A 17817-nucleotide genomic window follows, 5' to 3' on the forward strand; every position below is an offset into this window, starting at 1 on the left:
CTTACATCCTCAATCTCCTTAAATACTTGAGGAGAACCAGAATTTTACACTTTCTCCAGAATGCTCAGCCTTTCACCATCGATAGAGCTAGATCTCATGTCTCGGAGATTAGCATAATAGATGATGTACTGACTTTCTGTCTCAGAAATGCCCAAGATCCTCTTAGCAGAAAGAAAAAGTGACCAAAGCATTAGGCAAAGTTTCTCAACATTTCTAAGTTGCTACAGGAAAGGTTCTTGCATGGATCAAATAACTGGCCAGACAGGAATACTGAAAGAGGGAAAAAAATCTGCCAGTATGCGTATACCTTTTACATGATATATGAATATCCCTACACATGACAAGGGAACATTGTCATGTGTACATTTGGAAAAAAAACCCAACACCCAAAGAGTTTGACTTCATGACAGTTGAGACAGGTCTTCAAACCCATTTCCATAGCATCTCCTCTACCAGCTGATGGTGGGGACAGAAAAACCTCCCAATACCTTAGCTTCAGAAAAAAATGCAGTTTTCTACTTTCCTACGATATTTTTGTTCTTTCTATTGAAGATATCAAATTGTCAAGGGCTGCTATGCTGCAGTTACTGAACATGTTTGCTGTTCTGCCACAGTTTCCCATTCTTCACGTGTATGGAAGAGAAAGATGATTTTCCTGGTAAAATAGTGAAAGAGGATTTCTCTTTTTGGATTGCAAATCAACAACAAAAGTGTGTAGTCAGCTTTGTGGCAATCTCCGAAACAGTAAAAAGCAGCATTCTTTCATCATGCCTTGACATTTTCATGTTCACAGATGTGAAACCAGTGTTTTCTATTGATATTAAAAGCAAACATATTAAAGTCCTATTCAGTAAAAGTAATAAAACAGAAAAGTCATGTACAATGCTACCAAATAAAAGAGATTTACATTGTAATTTCACATTCTGTCATCTTCTGTAACGAGAAAATAATAACAAACTTGCATTAAGATCTCCTGTCAGGGAAGAATGCCAATTTTTGTCTTTGAACATTTGCAGTTCAATTCTTGCCTACCTTTTCAGATCTGTTGCTCAAGCATTCAACACTTTGTGTGTTTCCTGCATTATCTGTCTGTTCAACCAAGATTATATACATCAGTTGGGAGATGACAAATGGGGCATGAAGGCAGGTCACATTACTACGAAATCCCCTCCTACAGGTAGTGAGCAAATGAGAAAGTCTCACAGAGAGTTGACAAACTTAATTTACTCTGCATGTCCCATTCTGCCCAACAGGATGATTCACTGCGTATCTCTGATCTGTGAGCTATGGCATAGGTGAGTTCAGAAGGAGAACGTACAAATCCAAGCAGGTGCACTCTCCGGTTTTAACAAGTTCCCTTTGTTTTTCATAGGTCTAAGCTTCTTTTTCACCAAGAAGCCAGCAATACTTCCCCATTTATTTATTTAGTTAGTTAGTTAGTTAGTTATGGTAACATAAGAAATGGGTGTATCTAAAAACCTGATGGAAATATAATTGCAAAGGGCATGGTATTTTTTGCCTTACATCCCTAACGATGCAACTAGAATGTTCTCTCCCATAAAAGCATCTCAAGTCATTGGACAAAATCCAATGCCTTAGTCATGCTGCGAGGCAGCAGCCAACAGCCCATGCGTATTGGCTGGTCAGTTGCTGGCTATAGAATTCAAATGTTGGCTAAAATTGATGCTGCCATCTGAACCATCAAACAGAGGAGGAGGGAGAGGGAGAGTGGAGAGAGCGCTAAATAGATTTTTCTCCACAGCCATTCCCTTCAAAACACAAACCCATAGAAAAGTAAGAGTTTGTTAGATCTGTCTCACATGGAACGAGTATTTTCACCGAGGAAGGACAAAAAGACAGTTTGGTTGTAGGTGTGCAACCACAATGCAGCTGTATGCAGATTGCTATTAAGACTTTGTGGACACAGAGAAAGAAGTATGTCATGAGGCAGAACGGAACTATAAAGCACAGCAGAGGCTCTGTAAGTAACTCCTGGTGTAGCTGAGCATTGAATCTGATTTGAAAGACCTCATCAGAAGTTTACTTCCTATTACGTGGCTCTGGGTGTTGAAGTATGGGTACAGCATGGTTCTCCATGAATACAGAGGAAGAGGCGTACTGCCTCGGACGAAGAACCCGTTCAGTCCAACATCCTGTTTCCACCATAGGCCGCAGGTGAACTTCAAAGGAAGAAGAAAAACAAGGCAAATTTACGGTACCTCCTCCGCAACACTCCTACAGCCTCCGACTGCTTTCAGCTCTGGGGGTTTCCTGAGCTTGGGGGGTGTTGGGTCACTAACTCTCCACACAGCCCTCTTCCAAATACTTGGCCAAGCTGCCCCGCGCCCCAGAGAAACACGGTCTACCCAGTGTGACAGTCAGTGTGTCATTCCCATGTCACTGCGAGAAGAACCATCTCCTCTTGTTTGTTACAGCCTGGCTGACAGTATGACAGAATTGATGGTTTGTACGCAAAAAGCCAATTGCCATCCACACTCTCCAAGTGACTTAGGATGTGACAGGCCTCAGGCATATCCTCCCTAAGTAATGTCTTTTGACTGAAAACTCTGAGCCTGCTCAGTTGTTCCTTTCAAGGGACACGAAGCCAGACAGCTGAGCGCCCCTGTTATCCTCTTCCAGTCCCAGCATTTCCTTCCTGAGAAGCAGGAAACACAACCGGCCACAGTGCTTATGGTGCAAGCTCACCACAGGCTTGCGGAGTGCCATAAAGATGTCCCCTGCTTTGTCCTCTGTCCCTTTCCTTGAAAGCTGCCTTGCTTTTTCAAACACCAGGCTGGTGTTTATGCAGGCCATACATACTCATTAGTCTCACTCCTGAGTGGCAGCAACCAATTCAGACATTGCTATCGTTTATGTAAAGTCAGGACTTGATTTCCGCACCATCTTGCATTTATCTGCTCTGTATTTGATCTACTTTTTTACTGCCTAGTCACCCACAGTTCTTTGCAGATGACCCTCACCCCTGCTAACTTAAAAAAGTTTTGCATAGTCAGCAAACGCTCTCATCTTGCTGCTCACCCTTTCCTCCGAGGCAGCAATGAGTCGTCAAGCACTGCTTAGCTGCCTCCCTGCACTCAGCGACTCACTGGTGCTGTTCTCTGTGGCTATGAAACAATGCATGCCTACACTTGCCAATTAATGACAGCTACTTTTTAATACGTGGCTACCAGCAGCCAAGTAATACTTGATATTACTTGGCATACAGAACCTGAAGAACTATCTAAAACACAGATACCATTATGATTATTAACTCGTGTGCACCCATTAAGCCACGTGTGTTTAACACTGGACATGAGTATTATTGCATGACCAGAGGAGTGCATAGGAGATAGTTTGTAACCCTTGCTAATGCATAGCTCTTAGTTTTATTACCCGCTTCTGACCATGAAAATTAGAAGCACTCTATTTGATTAATTCCGGTAGGACGCAGAGCTGGGGAGAATATTCTGCTGTGATTGCCTGGCCAGACCCACCCCGACAAAAAGAAACAAAACGCTAGTGTGTGTTTCTGAAACAGTTGCACTTACTAAAGCACTAGCTGCATTGCGTGGATCATTGCGGCCCACGGCCAATTTTGTCTGAGTGCCTCGCCCCTGAATTTGCTTTTGTTTGTATCTTCTGATTTCCCTTTAATCCCAGTTCCAATTTGGTTGCAAAATAACAATGTCCTTCTGCCCTTAAAACCCTTACACAGGGTCCCAAACTCAACTTCACTTTAACGCGATTTTGCTTTGTGAAGGATACAGAATTGTTTGTTAACCTCCAAACACAACTCGAAAGTCCGCTTGTCCCTAAATTTCTGCTTCTGCGGAAGGAGGGAGGAAACAATGACACCAGCATACAAAAGGAATCCAAACACACACGTGTTTGCTTTTCAAGCAAACGATTCTGTTTCCAAGTCATCTAGTAAACATTTCTCTTCAAACTACTTTTATTTTATGCTGACTCGTAACGTATTTATTCACCTCCTTGTAAGCCCACCGCCAGTCAGTCCCCGGGAGAGAGCAATGAGGGTGCAGAAACATGTGCTCGCAGGGTACCATTTCATAAACTGCTTCCTGTGGGCCAGGAGTACGGTTTATATTTTCCTCTGTTAAATAGCTTGTGCTATAGAGCCTTCTCTTTGACTGAGAAAGGTATTTGGACATGTTCACCGTGGCACTTTTCCAACTTTGTACAAGCACCGAAAAGCAATCTTGCTGGAAGCGGGGCTGTGACTTGGTTATTAATTTTTAAGGGAGAGGCCCTGTGATCTGTGACAAGAGCAGCATTTTAATTGACGGGAGGAGCTGCCTACCACCCCATGCAAATACTCGAACCACTCAAAATGTCTCCGTCCGCGTTTAAATATACACATCGATGTGTAAAAAAATTCCCAGCAGCGGGGCGTTCTTTCCGCAGCGTTCGCAGCACACTCTGCTGGCTGCTGTTTAAAGGCAGCACCGAGCACGGACGAGAGGCCGAAAAGAAATAAAACGTTTTCCGAGGCAGCAGAAGCGCGGTTTGCGCAGGTAACGACCGAGGGTGGGTGGGCGCGGAACGGACGGAGGGGCGCTGGGGACTCGTTCTGCGGGCAGCGGGGAAGGGCCGGCAGGGAAACCGATGTCGTTTCGTGGGGGGGGGGGGGGGGAGGGGAGAGCTTTCGGGGGGAGGAAGGCTTCTTTCTGTGCCGTAAGGTCACGCCGCCCGGGCGTGGAGGCCGGCAGCGGACGCCGGTACCGCCGTCTTCGCCCGCGTCCCTTTCAAGGGCAGGGCCGGCGCGGCCTAACGGGCGAGCGGGCCTCGCCGGCCGCCCGGCATTAATCTGGCTTTATGTGAAAGTGGCTTAGCGCCGCATTTGCATGACAAAGCCATTCACTCGTCGGTACGGGAGGCGACGGGCCGCGTTTCTTCTCCCCGCGCTCTCCGGCGCTGGGTGACGCGCGGCCGAGCCAAGGTGGCGGAGGGGGATCTGGGTCGGGGAGCTGCGGGTCCCCCCGCCCAGCACGGCCCGCGTCACCCCGGGCGCCGACCGGCCACGGCGCCGGCAAGCTGCCCTTGTGCGGGGGGTCGGGGGCGGCGGGAGCCGTTGGCAGGCTCCGGGCGGGAGGAGAGGCCCCGCCGCAGGCCCCGGGGCTCCCGCCCGGCGGGCGTTGCCGCCTCCATGTTGCGCCGTCAGGCGGCGGGGCCCGGCCGGGCGGCTGCGGGGACAAAAGGGGCATTTGCTGGGTGGCGCCGGTAAGGAGCTCGGTGCGGTGCGGTGCGGCGCGGCGGGGGGTGGGGGTGGGGTTTTGTCTTTTTTTTTTGTTTTTTTTTTCAAACTGGGTTGCTGAAGCCTGAAGCGGGGGTTGGTGCAGAAAGCGCTCGAAACGGCACACGCGGCCCAGCGCGGAAATCGCAGGGTCATCGGCTCCCCTCCCCCACCCTCCCCTCCCCCCGCCCCGCCGGACCGAGATTTCCCCGGGCCCGGCCCTGCCGCGGCAGGACCCCCGTACCCGCCCTGGCCGTGCCCGCCGCACCCCCCGGCCGGGCGCCACGCGGGCCGCGGCCCCCGTCCCGCCAGGCCCGGCGCCCCCCCACCCCCCCTTCCCCCACGCTTCCCGGCAGCGCCCGCGCGGCGGCGGGGCGGGGCCGGCCGTGGCGGTGCGGGGAGGCGAGGCGGCGGCTGCGCGCCTGCGCGGGGGGCCTCGCCCCTTTCGCCCCCTCCCCCGCCTCCCTCAGTGCGCAGGCGCAGTGCGGCGGCGGCTCGGCGAGGGGAAGGGCGAGTCGCCGCTGCCGGAGCGGGGGGGATCTGCGGGGCTCCGCGTCTCCGCCGCCATGGCGGGCGCGGCCCCGGCGAAGAAGAAGGAGGAGGAAGAGGAGGAGGAGGGGGAGAAGGCGGCGGGCGAGCGGCCGCCCCTCTCGGCGGCAGCGCTAGCGAAGATCGAGCGGAACCGGCAGCGGGCGCTGGCACTGCGGCAGGCGCGGCTGGCGGCCCGGCCCTACCCTGCCGCAGGTCGGATGGCGGCGGCGGATGGCCCCGGCCTGTCCGGACGGCTCCCCGCGCCCTTTTTTTCCTTTCGCGGGGGGGGGTGGGGGTGGCTGCGGCGCTCCGCCGCTGGGCGCGAGGCGGCGGGGGGGGGAGGGGGAGGGGGAAGCAGCCGCCGCGGCGCGCGAGGGCCCCCCCCCCCCCACGTGGGGGGGAGGGGGGGGGGAGGGCGCCTCGAGCGCGCGCGCGCGCCGCGGCCCCCCGCCTGGCGCGGCGGGGGAGAGCGAGGGCGCGCGCGCGCGCCCCCTGCCGGCGGCGGCTCGCGCCGCTGCGCTAACGCGGAGCCTCGTTTTGTCTCGTGCAGGCGTCGCGCGGGCGCGGCCCCCCCCCAAGGTCGTCGACACGGGAGGGGGCTTCTTGCTGGAGGAGGAAGAGGAGGAGGAAGAGCCCGGCGCCGCCGAGAAAATCCTGCACCTCCCCGGTAAAGAAACAAAAAAACCAACCCCCCCACAACCGCTCCCCCCGCTCTCAAAGAAAAAAACCGATAAAAATGGCCCAAAACGCCCGCGCGCGCGCGGAGGGAGCGGCGCGGGAAGGAGGCGGTGCCGCGTGCGTGGAAATGGCGGCGGGGGCGGGCAGGAAGGCGCGGGGGCGGCCGCGAGCCGGGCCCGCGCCGAGCCGGCGGGGCGGGTTGGGCGCCTTTTTTTTTTTTTTTTTTTCCCGGGCTTTTTTTTCTCCTTTCCTCCCTTTTCTTCCGCCCTTCCCCCACCCCGCCTCCCCCTGCCCCTCCCCCCCCTTCCTCGCGCCGCCGCTGGCTGGACGCGCTCCATTTCTGGCGCCTTCGATCCCCTCGGCGCTGGCGCGGCCGGCGGGCACGCGGTGATTAACCAGGAGGGATTCCGAGCCGCGGAAGCGGGGCGCAGCCGGCGCCCTGGGCGCAGCCGCCCTTCCCTTGCCCCGACCGCCGCCATTTCCACCGCTTCCTTCGGGGAATTCGGATTTTCGGGCCGAAATCGGCGCCGAGTCCGCGCGGCTCCGCCGGCTTCGGGGACTGCGAGGTTGGTGCCGTTCGTGCCGAGAGCGGAGCGCTGCCGCAGCGCCAGCTTCTGTCGCGACAAACCGCGCCGGCTCCGCGTCGCTGATCGTGGGGCGGAGGGTCTCGACATAATTGGCTGACGATGTTCTTCCTCCGAAAAGCGGACGGGGAAGCGGGGGGCCGCGGAATAGCCCCGCTTTCCTCCCCAGGGCTGTCTTTGTCTGGCTTTGTTCCGCCGCGGGCCGGCGGCGGGGCGGTCGGTGCGGCGCGTCCCTTTGTTAGGGATCGCCGCCGGGCTTCGTGAGGGGCGTAAAACGGCCGGCAGCCCTGCTTCTGTGGAAAAAACTGAGTCGGTCTGGGGTGCCTGTGCGCTGGGGGTATTTTTGTTGTGTAATTCGTAATGTCATTGTCTTAATAAATTGCCCTTGCGCTCGGTGGTACTGCCTTAAATGATGAAATGTGATGTAAGAGCGTGACTACCTGAAGTGCTGAGCATCTGGCTGTCTCTAGTGGGACTGAATGGGCATAAAATGTCGCCTTTGCGAGATCCAACCTGCTATAAATGCGATCGCGATTAAAAATGTATGGTGCTGTATGTGGGGCGTTAATCTTCTCTTTCAGGTATTGTTAATGCTCTGCGGCATCACCTCGCTTTCGGCTCGTGAAACTATACAAAAAATGTTAATTTTCTGCTAGAATCACAATGTTACCCTTAAAGGAATGTTCCTTGTAGCTGCGGTTGCATGAATCAGTGTTTCTTGGTGTCGCATGGAACGTAAAGCAGATGGCGATGACGCTGGAGGTGATCGACTCGGCGAGGACGCGGCCAGAAGTGATGGCCGACACCGGGATGAGTCTGGGCTTGGAGCAGTGCTGAGAGGGCTTGGGGAGAGGATTGTAGTGGAGCTCCATCCCCATTCCACTCCTAGCAGCTCTCTGGCCATCCACCTCCGCTGCTGCCAGCCGGAATGGACGCGGGAGCCTTGCCAGCCGCCCCGGGCCTCCACCGACCTCCCGTAGGGAGGGGCAGGCGTGGCCGAGCTGGGGAAGCGACGGGAGCTGAGCTGAGAGGACTGCCATGCCAGTGCAGCTCCTGTGCTGCTTCCTGCTCGAGCCACCGCGTCCCCCTTCTCCGCTTCCTCCTGCTCCGCCTCCATGGCTGCTCAGCCACGCCGCGGAGGAGGCTGCAGGAGGGGACGCGGAGCGTTTTGTGGGGAAACACGGGGATTTTTTTTTTTTTTTTTTTTAACAATGGCTAAGTCGAAACAAATGTGTGCGTTTGTATGTTGAATTCCAATACTTGATGTGGTAAACCTTCCAGCGAGAACGGCGTTACGCTGGCAGAGATGGGATTGTGTGGTGACGGGTTTGAATTTGTACTGTATCTTTTTGGAAAACTTCGATGGAGGAGCGGAACTAGTCTGTAACAAATGTTATAAGAAATATAATGTAAATTTTAGTAAAATTGCCTCTAATAACCAATTCGAGATTCTTGTTCTTAACTTACTAGTTGATTTAAAAAACCAATTTCTCTCCACTAGCGCCCGTACTAGAATTTGACTATCTCATCTGTGGAGACTGTGGGAGAGAATTCATGGATTCCTACCTTATGCAGCACTTTGATTGGGCAACATGTGATAACTGCAGGTATTACGAATAACCAGGAGAGGGAAGATTCGTTTTATGTAAAGATTGCTGGCTATAATTTAGTTAATTACAGTCGTGCTGTTCAATTAAAAAGACAGTCAGCAAAGCCGTTTTTCTGTAACTTAATGCTTACTGGAAAAAGGAAAGGGAAGTTGAGTGGTAATCTCTCTCCTTTCCGTGTTGGAGGTGAAGAATGGGAACGCTGTTCCGTGAGCCTGGCCTGGGAAAGGGGGCATGAGCAGAGATGTGTGTATGGGAGCCGGGCAGGAGCAGAGAGTGGGGTGCCTCGGAGCGCCCGGTGCGCGCCGCAGCCTGGGAGCCGTGCCTGGCGCAGGCGGAGCTGCTCGGCAGCTGGCGGGGCGCAGGCCGCGGGTCGGGGTGTCGGCTGTCCCGCCGCTTACCCGGGTGCCCATCGCGCTGCGGTCAGCAGGAGCACGGCGGCCAAAGGGCGGGAGCTTGCGGGGTCAGCGGGTGACCCGCGGTGTAAGCAGCGCGGCGGCCTTACCTGCGGTGCAGAGCGCGCTCCAAAAGCCACCGAGATAACCAGGGCAGTGCAGCCGAGCACCCCGTGAGGGTGTGGAGTGCAGGGTGAACGGGGGAGGGGGGAGGTTGCAGTTGCAGCTCGGAGTTTGCTCCCAGAGCCGGCTGCAGGGAGCGGTCGGGGTGTGCGCATGGTGCAGGCCCTCTGCGGGCTCTGGGACAAAGTCCTGTCTCCTGAAGGTGAGGGGTGGAGGAAGGGCGCTAAGGAGAGGGCTCGCAGCCCGAGGAGCGGCTTTCCTTCGGACGGAGCAGCTCTTATAGCTGAACGTTAAGAGATTTCTCGGTGCGTGAGCTGTTCCCGTGAACTTTGAATTCTAGCGAGGCTGCGTTTACAGCGGTACTTCCGTGGTGACCGTTGGTGTTTGGCACGTTGTTCCGGCTCAAGCAATTCAAGTTATACTTCAGTCAGGATTGCGTAAACGCAGTTCTTTCCATTAACTCATAAATGCTGCTGTGCTTACGCAGTCTTTCGTTATCTGTCTGGTAAAGGCTAGGCTCTTTTAAGGTCTTTATTTTACGGTTCCTCTGCCTACTGCCTCGCGTTTAGCAGCAGGGGCTCTGTGTTGCTAATCTGCTCCTGGGATCTAGAAGCATATGGAGTGTGTGTATTCTCAGGTGATCTGACCAGTCTCACGTTACACATTCTTTCTCTCTTGACCACGTGTCAGGCTTGTACTTTTGTCCTCTCGGATTGCATCTGGGTTAGGTGAATACCTAAAATGATTCATACTCCTTTTGAGTTTCAGTTACTCCCTTTTGTAAGATCGGAGAAGAAAAGCCCTTCTAGAAAAACAGGCTTCTTGGCCTATGCTTGCTCAAATGGAAGAATTTTTAAACTTAATTTCAGTAAACCTGTCCTGGAGTTCAGCTAAGTTCTTGGAATCGTGCAGGGTTGCTTGCATACATTAGAAACTGAGAGGAGGAGGGCTGCCTGTATTTCAGGAATGTTAGAAGTGGTGGGGACTTACTTAGATGTTAATAACATGGTTTTCAGGCATAGCTTTCTCATCGTTGTTTTACATCTTCCAGAGATGCTGAAGATAAACATAAGCTTATAACGAGGACAGAAGCAAAAGAAGAGTATCTGCTTAAAGACTGTGACTTAGACAAGAGGGAACCAGTGCTCAGATTCATTGTGAAGAAAAACCCTCATAATTCACGATGGGGTGACATGAAACTTTATTTAAAACTACAGGTATAGAAACTGTTGGCGTACTTCAGACCTCTTTTTACCTCCGTACGACTTTGGTAACCAAAATGGTGTCACTTTGCTTCTGATTTCGGAGTTATTTTGTCAAAGCTAAGTATATTACGGCATAGCTTGTGTAAGTTTTCTGTAAAGAGCCTTGGTCCGAATTCATGGACGTGTCTGTTCGAGAGCATTTTAGAGATGTTCATGGACCACGGCCGCAGTGGTGCGCACAGCTGCGGGTCGTGAAGTGCGTGGCCTTCCAGTGGTGCTCCGGCACGTGCGGGGCGGCTGCAGTGCGTGGCCCTGTGTAGCTGTGGCCTGGCATCGGCAGCTCTGCCCGTGGAGGCAGCAGGCGAGCCAAGCGGGTTTTCCAGGGCTCTTCTCACTTCTTATTTGCTGCTTCTATAGGAAAGCTGCAGCTTTAGTGGAATATGCGCAAAATTAGAGCTGGGTTTGACTCTTCCTGAGTAAGTTACATCTAGCTGATGATAGTAAAAATCAGTGTTGCCCCTGACTGTGGGAGGAGTGCCACGTTTGTGGGGCAGGAGCAGAGACAGACGGGAGGCAGAGGCAAGATACGGTTGGCTTGGGTATGTGTGGGGAAGAAACTAAATCTGTGAGTTAGAATAGTTTACGTTTATCAATTCAGGGGAAAAAGAAACACATTTATGTCCATCCCGTAGGTAATCAAGCGTTCTCTGGAAGTGTGGGGTAGCGAAGAATCATTGCAAGAAGCAAAGGAGCTCCGCCGCAACAGCAGAGAGAAGATGAAACAGAAGAAGTTTGATAAGAAGGTTAAAGGTAAAGGGTTACACTGACTACCTGCAGTAAAGTATGGTTCTGTTTCAATTTGCTTCTGCATCTGATTAAAGTGTTCAGAGTATCTTCCGTTTGGCAAAATGGAGGTTTCCAAGAGCTGCGTGGGTAGGCCTGGAGCAGCCTGGCCTGACCTCACAGCTAGCTATTTTGGGCAGAGGGCTGGACTGGCCATCTGAGGTCCCTTCCAACCTGAATCACTCTGTTGTCCTAGTGATGGACAGAGGTCAGTTGTGATGGTTCATGATGGCGGTGGCAGAATTTCTCGGTATGAGGCAGAGTGTGCCATAGATTGTTCTGTTGCTTTTCCTGACGTGTGGCGAACAGGGATTTTTGTGGCAGTGGGTTATACTCCGTTACACACGTGCCTTGAGGTGGGGTAGCTGTACGTGAGGGCAGAAACGGCCTTTTGCCCCTGTTCTTTGGGCGAGGACTCAATGGGCAGAACGTCCGGAAAGCGCCCGGGCAGGGCTGGTGTCCGGGGCTCGGCGGCGGCCCCGCCGACTTCGCTGCGGCTGCTGCAGAAGCAGCGCGCGTTGTCGGGCACAAAGCTCAGAAGAATGCCAAGTCATCTGGGAGGCCTGCTGTGACCTGAATGAGAAGTGCTCTCCCTTGGTCATGTAAAACAATGAGGCGCTTTACAAAAAACTTTTCCTCCCGCATTCCACCCACCCCCGCTGGATACCTTTGTATGGCTTCCTGTGAAAAGGCGATGGGCGACACGTTCTTGGTCCAGACGGGAAATCTGCTCCCATCGGTGTAGCTCTTCACCCTTTAAGTTATGCAAACGAGGTGATGATTGCAGGGCGAGCCAAAGCTTGTTCTTGCAGCAGCAGATTCTCAGAATTTAAGGAGGACGGGGAACAGTCAGACGGTAGTCCTCGGAAGGGTGGTTGGCTGGAGCTTTATTAACCATTACGTAAGATTTATTAGGATTTTAAAATTCTGTTGTATGTCTCATCAGAACTCCGCCGTGCCGTGAGGAGTAGTTTATGGAAGAAAGAAGCTAGGATCCATGAACACGAGTATGGACCAGAAGAAAATATTGATGAAGATACGTATAAAAAGACATGTACTGTGTGTGGCCATGAATTAACTTATGAGAAGATGTAGTCTTAATCTTTTTTTTTTTAATTTCACTAGCTTTTTAATTCTATTTTGTATTAAAGTCAAATAAATGCTAATTATGAGCAAGCTGTTGCCCAGTTCCGTGAAGAATTATGTTCCTCAGTTGTAAGAGGCTCTGTACTGAACAACAAGCTTTGGCTTTTAAGATGGATATTTTTTTTTTAATTCATATGCTGATGAAATTAAGGTGAACTTGCTTGTCTGCTTTCATTAGAGGCAGGCTCCATGCTTTGTCCCAAGCAGCGCGTGGTTCCCGGTTACTGGTGCTGGCCACGGGCGGGCAGAGGGCTGCCAGCTGACGGCGGTCTCTCCGGCGTTGGAGACCACGCTGCCGGGCAGGTTCTCCTGCTTGGGGCTGCAGGCTCGGCCCCATCAGAGGGAGCCGTCTGTCGTGGGGGGAGGCCCTCAGCGCGTCCTCCCCCGCGCTTGCTTTGGACCGGGGACCGAGGCGATTTTCACACTGCACCTTTACCCTTTTCATTTACAAATTTGTGACAAAGACCTGTCACCGGGGGGGCTGGGGGGGGGTGTGAGGAAACAGCATTCCAAGGCAGATCTCTCTTCAGTGTTTGCTTTCAGCAGCGCTCAGATCCTCCCTCATGCTTGTGGAAATGGCTGAAGCGAAGGCAGGCCCTGGTAAATGGGGCAGGTCCCGGTGGATCCTCTGGAGACTTCTCCTGTCCTGCTGCGGTGTGTCCGGGAGGGCGATGCGGCTCCCCTGACAGGCCTGCGCTCCTCCAGGCTCTGCCGCGGCCCCCATCACCTGCCTTCCCGCCCAGCGCACAGGAGCGGGCCCTGCCTGGCCCAGGGACGCAGCGCTGGGGTGGGCTGCTCAAGGCAGCGCTCTCGGAGGTCGTCCTCCCGCTCCCAGAACAGCTCCCCAGGACAGCAGCTGCCCCCCGGCCCGGCCCAGAGAGCGGCAGTGGCCAGGGCCCGCTCCCGGCCGCACGCAGCGGAGAGCAAACTGCCCCAAACCCAACCGCGCCGCACCCCGCCAGCACTGCTTTGCCCCCCACGACAGCTACGACAAACACACTCCCAGGAGCAACCTGATTCACCTTCATTTATTTTTGTCTTTGTGCATTTTGTCCAACCATGCCACATTTCTACAGCATCTTTACGCAACCCGCCACCTCACGCTTCAGCAGTTCCCAGTTTCTCCAGTTAGCTGCTGGTATCGCTACGCAAGCGTCTCGTACTCTTTCCTACAGATCCAACCGGTTCCCCAGCCAAGTCTGGTGTACACCACTCGACCTACAAAGAAGGGAAGGTGTCCAACAGACTCGAGAAACATCATCAAAGCCAATGCTCACCACGGAATTCAAATCAGTTTTGAAAGACGTTGCTATTTGGTTTTAAATTGTAGGATTACTCTCAGGCATTTCCAACTGGATCCCCAGCACCCGTATTTGTCAAGGCTCAGAGGAAGTTACAGGTTTGCTAGTTTTAACTGCATTATCAGCTCTACAGAAGTCACATTTATAGTCAAGATCCCCACCATTAGTTAATATCAGAACTCTGATAGCCAGTGAAAAAAAACTATTAAACCCCAATTAAAACCTCTACAGTATTAAACGTTTCTTTAAAAAAAACCCAAACAACTATTTGATTACTCAAGAACATTAACAGAGAAAGATCTGAAGCAGCAGTCTGTGCGCGACTGACAAAACCCTTGCATAAAGCAGATCTGCAACACTTAACAGTATACCCTGAAAGAACAGAGGGATCAGTCAAATCAGAAGGGGTAAGCAGGGAAAGCTGAAGTAACAGATCTAAGTCTATGAGGGTATATCAGATTGCTACAGGCCACACGCAAACTTAGGTCAACATTCAAAGTACAAAGTCCCATTTTTTACCCCCCTCTCTTGGTCAGGAGGTCAACTGGTCAATGTACGGATGAAATGCATTACTAGGTATAATACTTGAAAAAATAATGTGCACAGAACAAAATTACTCAAAGCTCATCACTTTCTAAGTTTAAACTGAATAGCACTGGGTATGAAATTCTCTAAACATTCATCTGCAAAATGAAGACATCATGAACAGCTTGGAAGTACACTGCACTCTGACAGACCTGAGCACCTAAGGCAGTGTCTTTCGCTGCTTACCGTAATACCGACCACTCTGGTTTGGCGTTTACGTAGGTAATGTTATTTGCATAACTCAAAACTAAGGCTACTCTATTTTCATGTTGTGTTTCCCCATTCTAAGTCTCCTGTGAGATATCACTTAATTTAGCACTAAAATGCTTTCTGAAGACACGTGCTGTCGTTGCATTTTAAAGCGAGGGAAGGGCAGCAGATGCAGCCACCGCAAAGCAGTCATTACTAAGCCAGGCAAGGTGAGGGCACTTTGTTCATCTGCCGTCACCACCCAAAAGGTTTCCGGCACCCCTGCAGGGCTGCAGGTCCAGCCCAGCCCAGGCTTGGCAGCCCAGCTAGCTACAGGCTGAGACACAGGAACAAGCTGAGCACGGCCCTGCCCTCTCCCGGGGCGTCTGGGGCTGGAGATCCCAGCGCCCAGGTAAGGCTCCTGGTACGGAAGTTGACAGCTTGTTGTGCTCCAGCTCCTGCTTGCTGTCCCTATCCACCAGCGAAGACTGCTGCCAGGAGCAGTTCATGATTCTTCGACCATGCGGCAAAGGACTGCATTTTTCAGAAGTTGTCGATGAAGTTCCTCTACCGATTGTTTATAGCTACTGTAATAAGACACTAAACAATACGTTTTAAAAAACATATTTAAATTGTATTACAACCATGTTCTTTCAAACTGTGAAAATCTAGCTGGCTTAGTAATAAACAAATCCATATGTTCTAAACTACTTTGAAAGCTTAACTCAAGTGTTTCACATGCCCAAAGTTAAAGACCCTTTTCCTGTGCCATGCTAGAGAACTTACCACGATGCTCACCAAGAAGGTGCATTCCCTGCCACACTCGCAGAAACACTACAAGCTGTTTCTCATTCTCACAATTCCTTTGATTTAAGGGCCAGGCAGAGGTAACAAATTCTATTGTTTGGTGGATTTATTTTTTTGTTAGGTTTTTTTTTTGCCTGATTTTTATATAAACAACAGGAAAAACAAAAATACTATCATGAAGTCAAGCGTCAAACCACATTAAAAGACAACAAAAAGAATCCATACTTTACATGTCTATCCCCTATCAGTTTTATCTTGTAAGGCTTACGATGCTTACAGTTTGCTGTTGGTTAGAGTACTGTACTGTTTTATATACGAGCACATGAAAGCCAGTTTTAGTCAAAAATTTCTTCCATCCCCATGTCAAGTTTTCCCATTAAAAAAAAAAAAATATTCGTTTAAAGTCCTGCAGACGAGACTCTTCTCGTGAATAATCCTCAGGCCTGCAGAGCACAGAACTGCTGAAACACAGCCAGTATGTGGTGGTCCAGTTCAGCTGTAAACAGGAGGTTCTCTAGGGTCACCATGTACTGTTGGATGATCTGGTGATGCTGGCAGATAAAAAACAAAACACAAACTGTTACTGTTTACATTTATCTTTATATAAGAACAGGCAGAGAAGTCAAGACATGTAAGAACCACAGGTCAAATGTTTTCAGCAAAATTGTTAAGCACCTCTCACTTCCACAACACGGTAGCCACAGACAAGAAAAGCGTAATGCAGAGCAACCACCGACTGCAAGAAAAAAGCACGTGCTGAAATCCTGTCTTGAGAAGCACTGTGCTCCCTACAGCTCTTCACTCCCAGACCCTGAATTGTGTGCAGGATACCATGTGACTCCAGAGATATCCTAGGAGAATGAAGATATTTGCCTTCCTCCAAAACCACATCTACCATCAGGGAAGTGTACTCAGCCCGGGGCAGAATTATACCACCACTCCCATTCTTCAATATCTTTTGCTCACACAGGGATAATTTTCTACACTATCACTTTCATCCAGCCACCTGTGCATGTTACCTGATTTAATACAGAGCCAAGAATTTGAAAATTATTTTTAATAGGTATTTATGCATCTTCTTAAAAGGAATCCTGCAATGTTTTAATCCGCTTGTTTAACAAGACATGTTTTGGTACTCTTGTTCGCTCACAGCTTTGCCCTTACTATAAACACCCAGTGAAAAGGAGCTCAGTGCAATTCACAACCCCACCTCGGTCTCTTTCCGCAATACGCTCACAGCGTTGGAGCTCATAGAGGACCACCGCTCCAGCAGCCCGTGGCAGAGCCGTGGCCAGCCCCAGCCCCAGGCCAGTCTCCGGAGCAGACCTGCTGCTGCTGCTGCCACCTACTGCTGCTGCCACCAGGCGCTGGGCCCTGCAGCCACCCGGCCCCTCTGCCCACAGCAGCCAGACTCACCTGCAGGAAGATCTGCTGCAATCTCTCTATACAGCTCTTGTACCAGGGTGTAAACACGTCAATTCCACCGGTCTCGCAGCGCACCAAGTGCTCAGTTAACAACATAATGAAACGCTGCAGGAGAGGGAAAATACAGTTGGTCAGTCTCCTCAAGTGAAAGCAGGATCCTAACCTCAGGTAAGGGATCTGAGGGACAGAAGCTTTGAACAGCAATGTGAGAGTAATTATTTTGCTTGGCAAACACCAAATTTAGTAAGCAAATAAAATCCAATTACTTTCCTGTTGTTCAGGAAACTGTATGCCCACAGAACTCCTCTGCCCCTGAGAACTTGTAACTGCACAGAACCTGCTCAGAAGCAGTCTTTGCAGGGGGTGATCTGCATTGACTTTAACCCATAGTAAACTCATCAGCCCCCTCCCACGTTCTTATTCCGAGAAGACACCTGAGATACAAGTGACACTGAAAGTTTATAAATCCAGTAACTTTAAAACCTGAAAGTGAGAAAGGACTTTGCCCACCATTACCTGGAATATAACAAGGAAGAGATTCTTTTGCTCGCTCTGGGCTGACTCTACTTTCTCCTGCAAGCGCTCTATCTGCTCTTCTAGCGGTCCATCTTCCCGATCACTGCTTCGGTCGTCGTCATCATCATCATCGTCACTGTCTCGCTGTAAATGACAACACCACGAGGCTAACTAGCAACCTGGCTACCTGTGGATACTGTTAATGCTCTCCAGTTCCACATGTGAAAAGGCTGGCAGTGCAAGCGAAGAGCAGCAACGGAAGCTGCTCTATAGCTTGTAAGTATTGTATTATGCACGACTTTTACTCCCAGTATGATTCAGGAAAGAAATCTGGAAGGAAAACTGCCAATATGGGAAAGCCCTGGAAAAAAAATTTTAAAAAAAGGTTTCTGAGAAACCAAAGCAAGCTTAAAGATTTACTAGTCTTAGTTTAGTGGAAACACAACAAAAGGTAATACCCCTTGTGACTTTATCATTATCAGATAACGAACAGCTTTTTAAAAAAAATTCCAGCATAGATTTTTTAAATTGGGTCCACTGCAGCAGGGCAGGCAATTCATTCAATGAACAGTTCTGAAATCTCAAGGCTCCAAAAAATAAAGCTTTTTTGTGCAAGAACTCAGATGAATCC

At 51.2% G+C, this 17817-nt stretch overlaps 2 protein-coding genes across 2 annotated transcripts in view; one reads left to right on the top strand and one right to left on the bottom strand.

Moving 5' to 3' along the window:
- Nucleotides 1-5731: 5731 nt before the first annotated feature.
- Nucleotides 5732-12395, top strand: XPA (XPA, DNA damage recognition and repair factor). Its single transcript, XM_075411240.1, has 6 exons — nt 5732-5995; nt 6333-6449; nt 8546-8651; nt 10221-10386; nt 11067-11184; nt 12164-12395. The coding sequence occupies exons 1-6, from the start codon at nt 5818-5820 to the stop codon at nt 12310-12312; spliced, it is 834 nt and encodes a 277-aa protein (XP_075267355.1). The 5' UTR covers nt 5732-5817; the 3' UTR covers nt 12313-12395.
- Nucleotides 12396-13378: 983 nt separating this feature from the next.
- NCBP1 (nuclear cap binding protein subunit 1) overlaps nt 13379-17817 on the bottom strand; it is a 34026-nt gene continuing 29587 nt past the window's right edge. The window contains exons 21-23 of the mRNA XM_075411108.1: nt 17187-17330; nt 16662-16775; nt 13379-15796 (exon numbers count right to left, since the gene is read on the bottom strand). Of these exons, the coding sequence (XP_075267223.1) occupies nt 15683-15796; nt 16662-16775; nt 17187-17330 (372 nt within the window). The 3' untranslated portion in view covers nt 13379-15682. The remainder of the gene's footprint in view (nt 15797-16661; nt 16776-17186; nt 17331-17817) is intronic.

This window comes from Opisthocomus hoazin, chromosome Z, assembly GCF_030867145.1.
Source record: "Opisthocomus hoazin isolate bOpiHoa1 chromosome Z, bOpiHoa1.hap1, whole genome shotgun sequence".
Lineage (NCBI taxonomy): Eukaryota > Metazoa > Chordata > Aves > Opisthocomiformes > Opisthocomidae > Opisthocomus > Opisthocomus hoazin.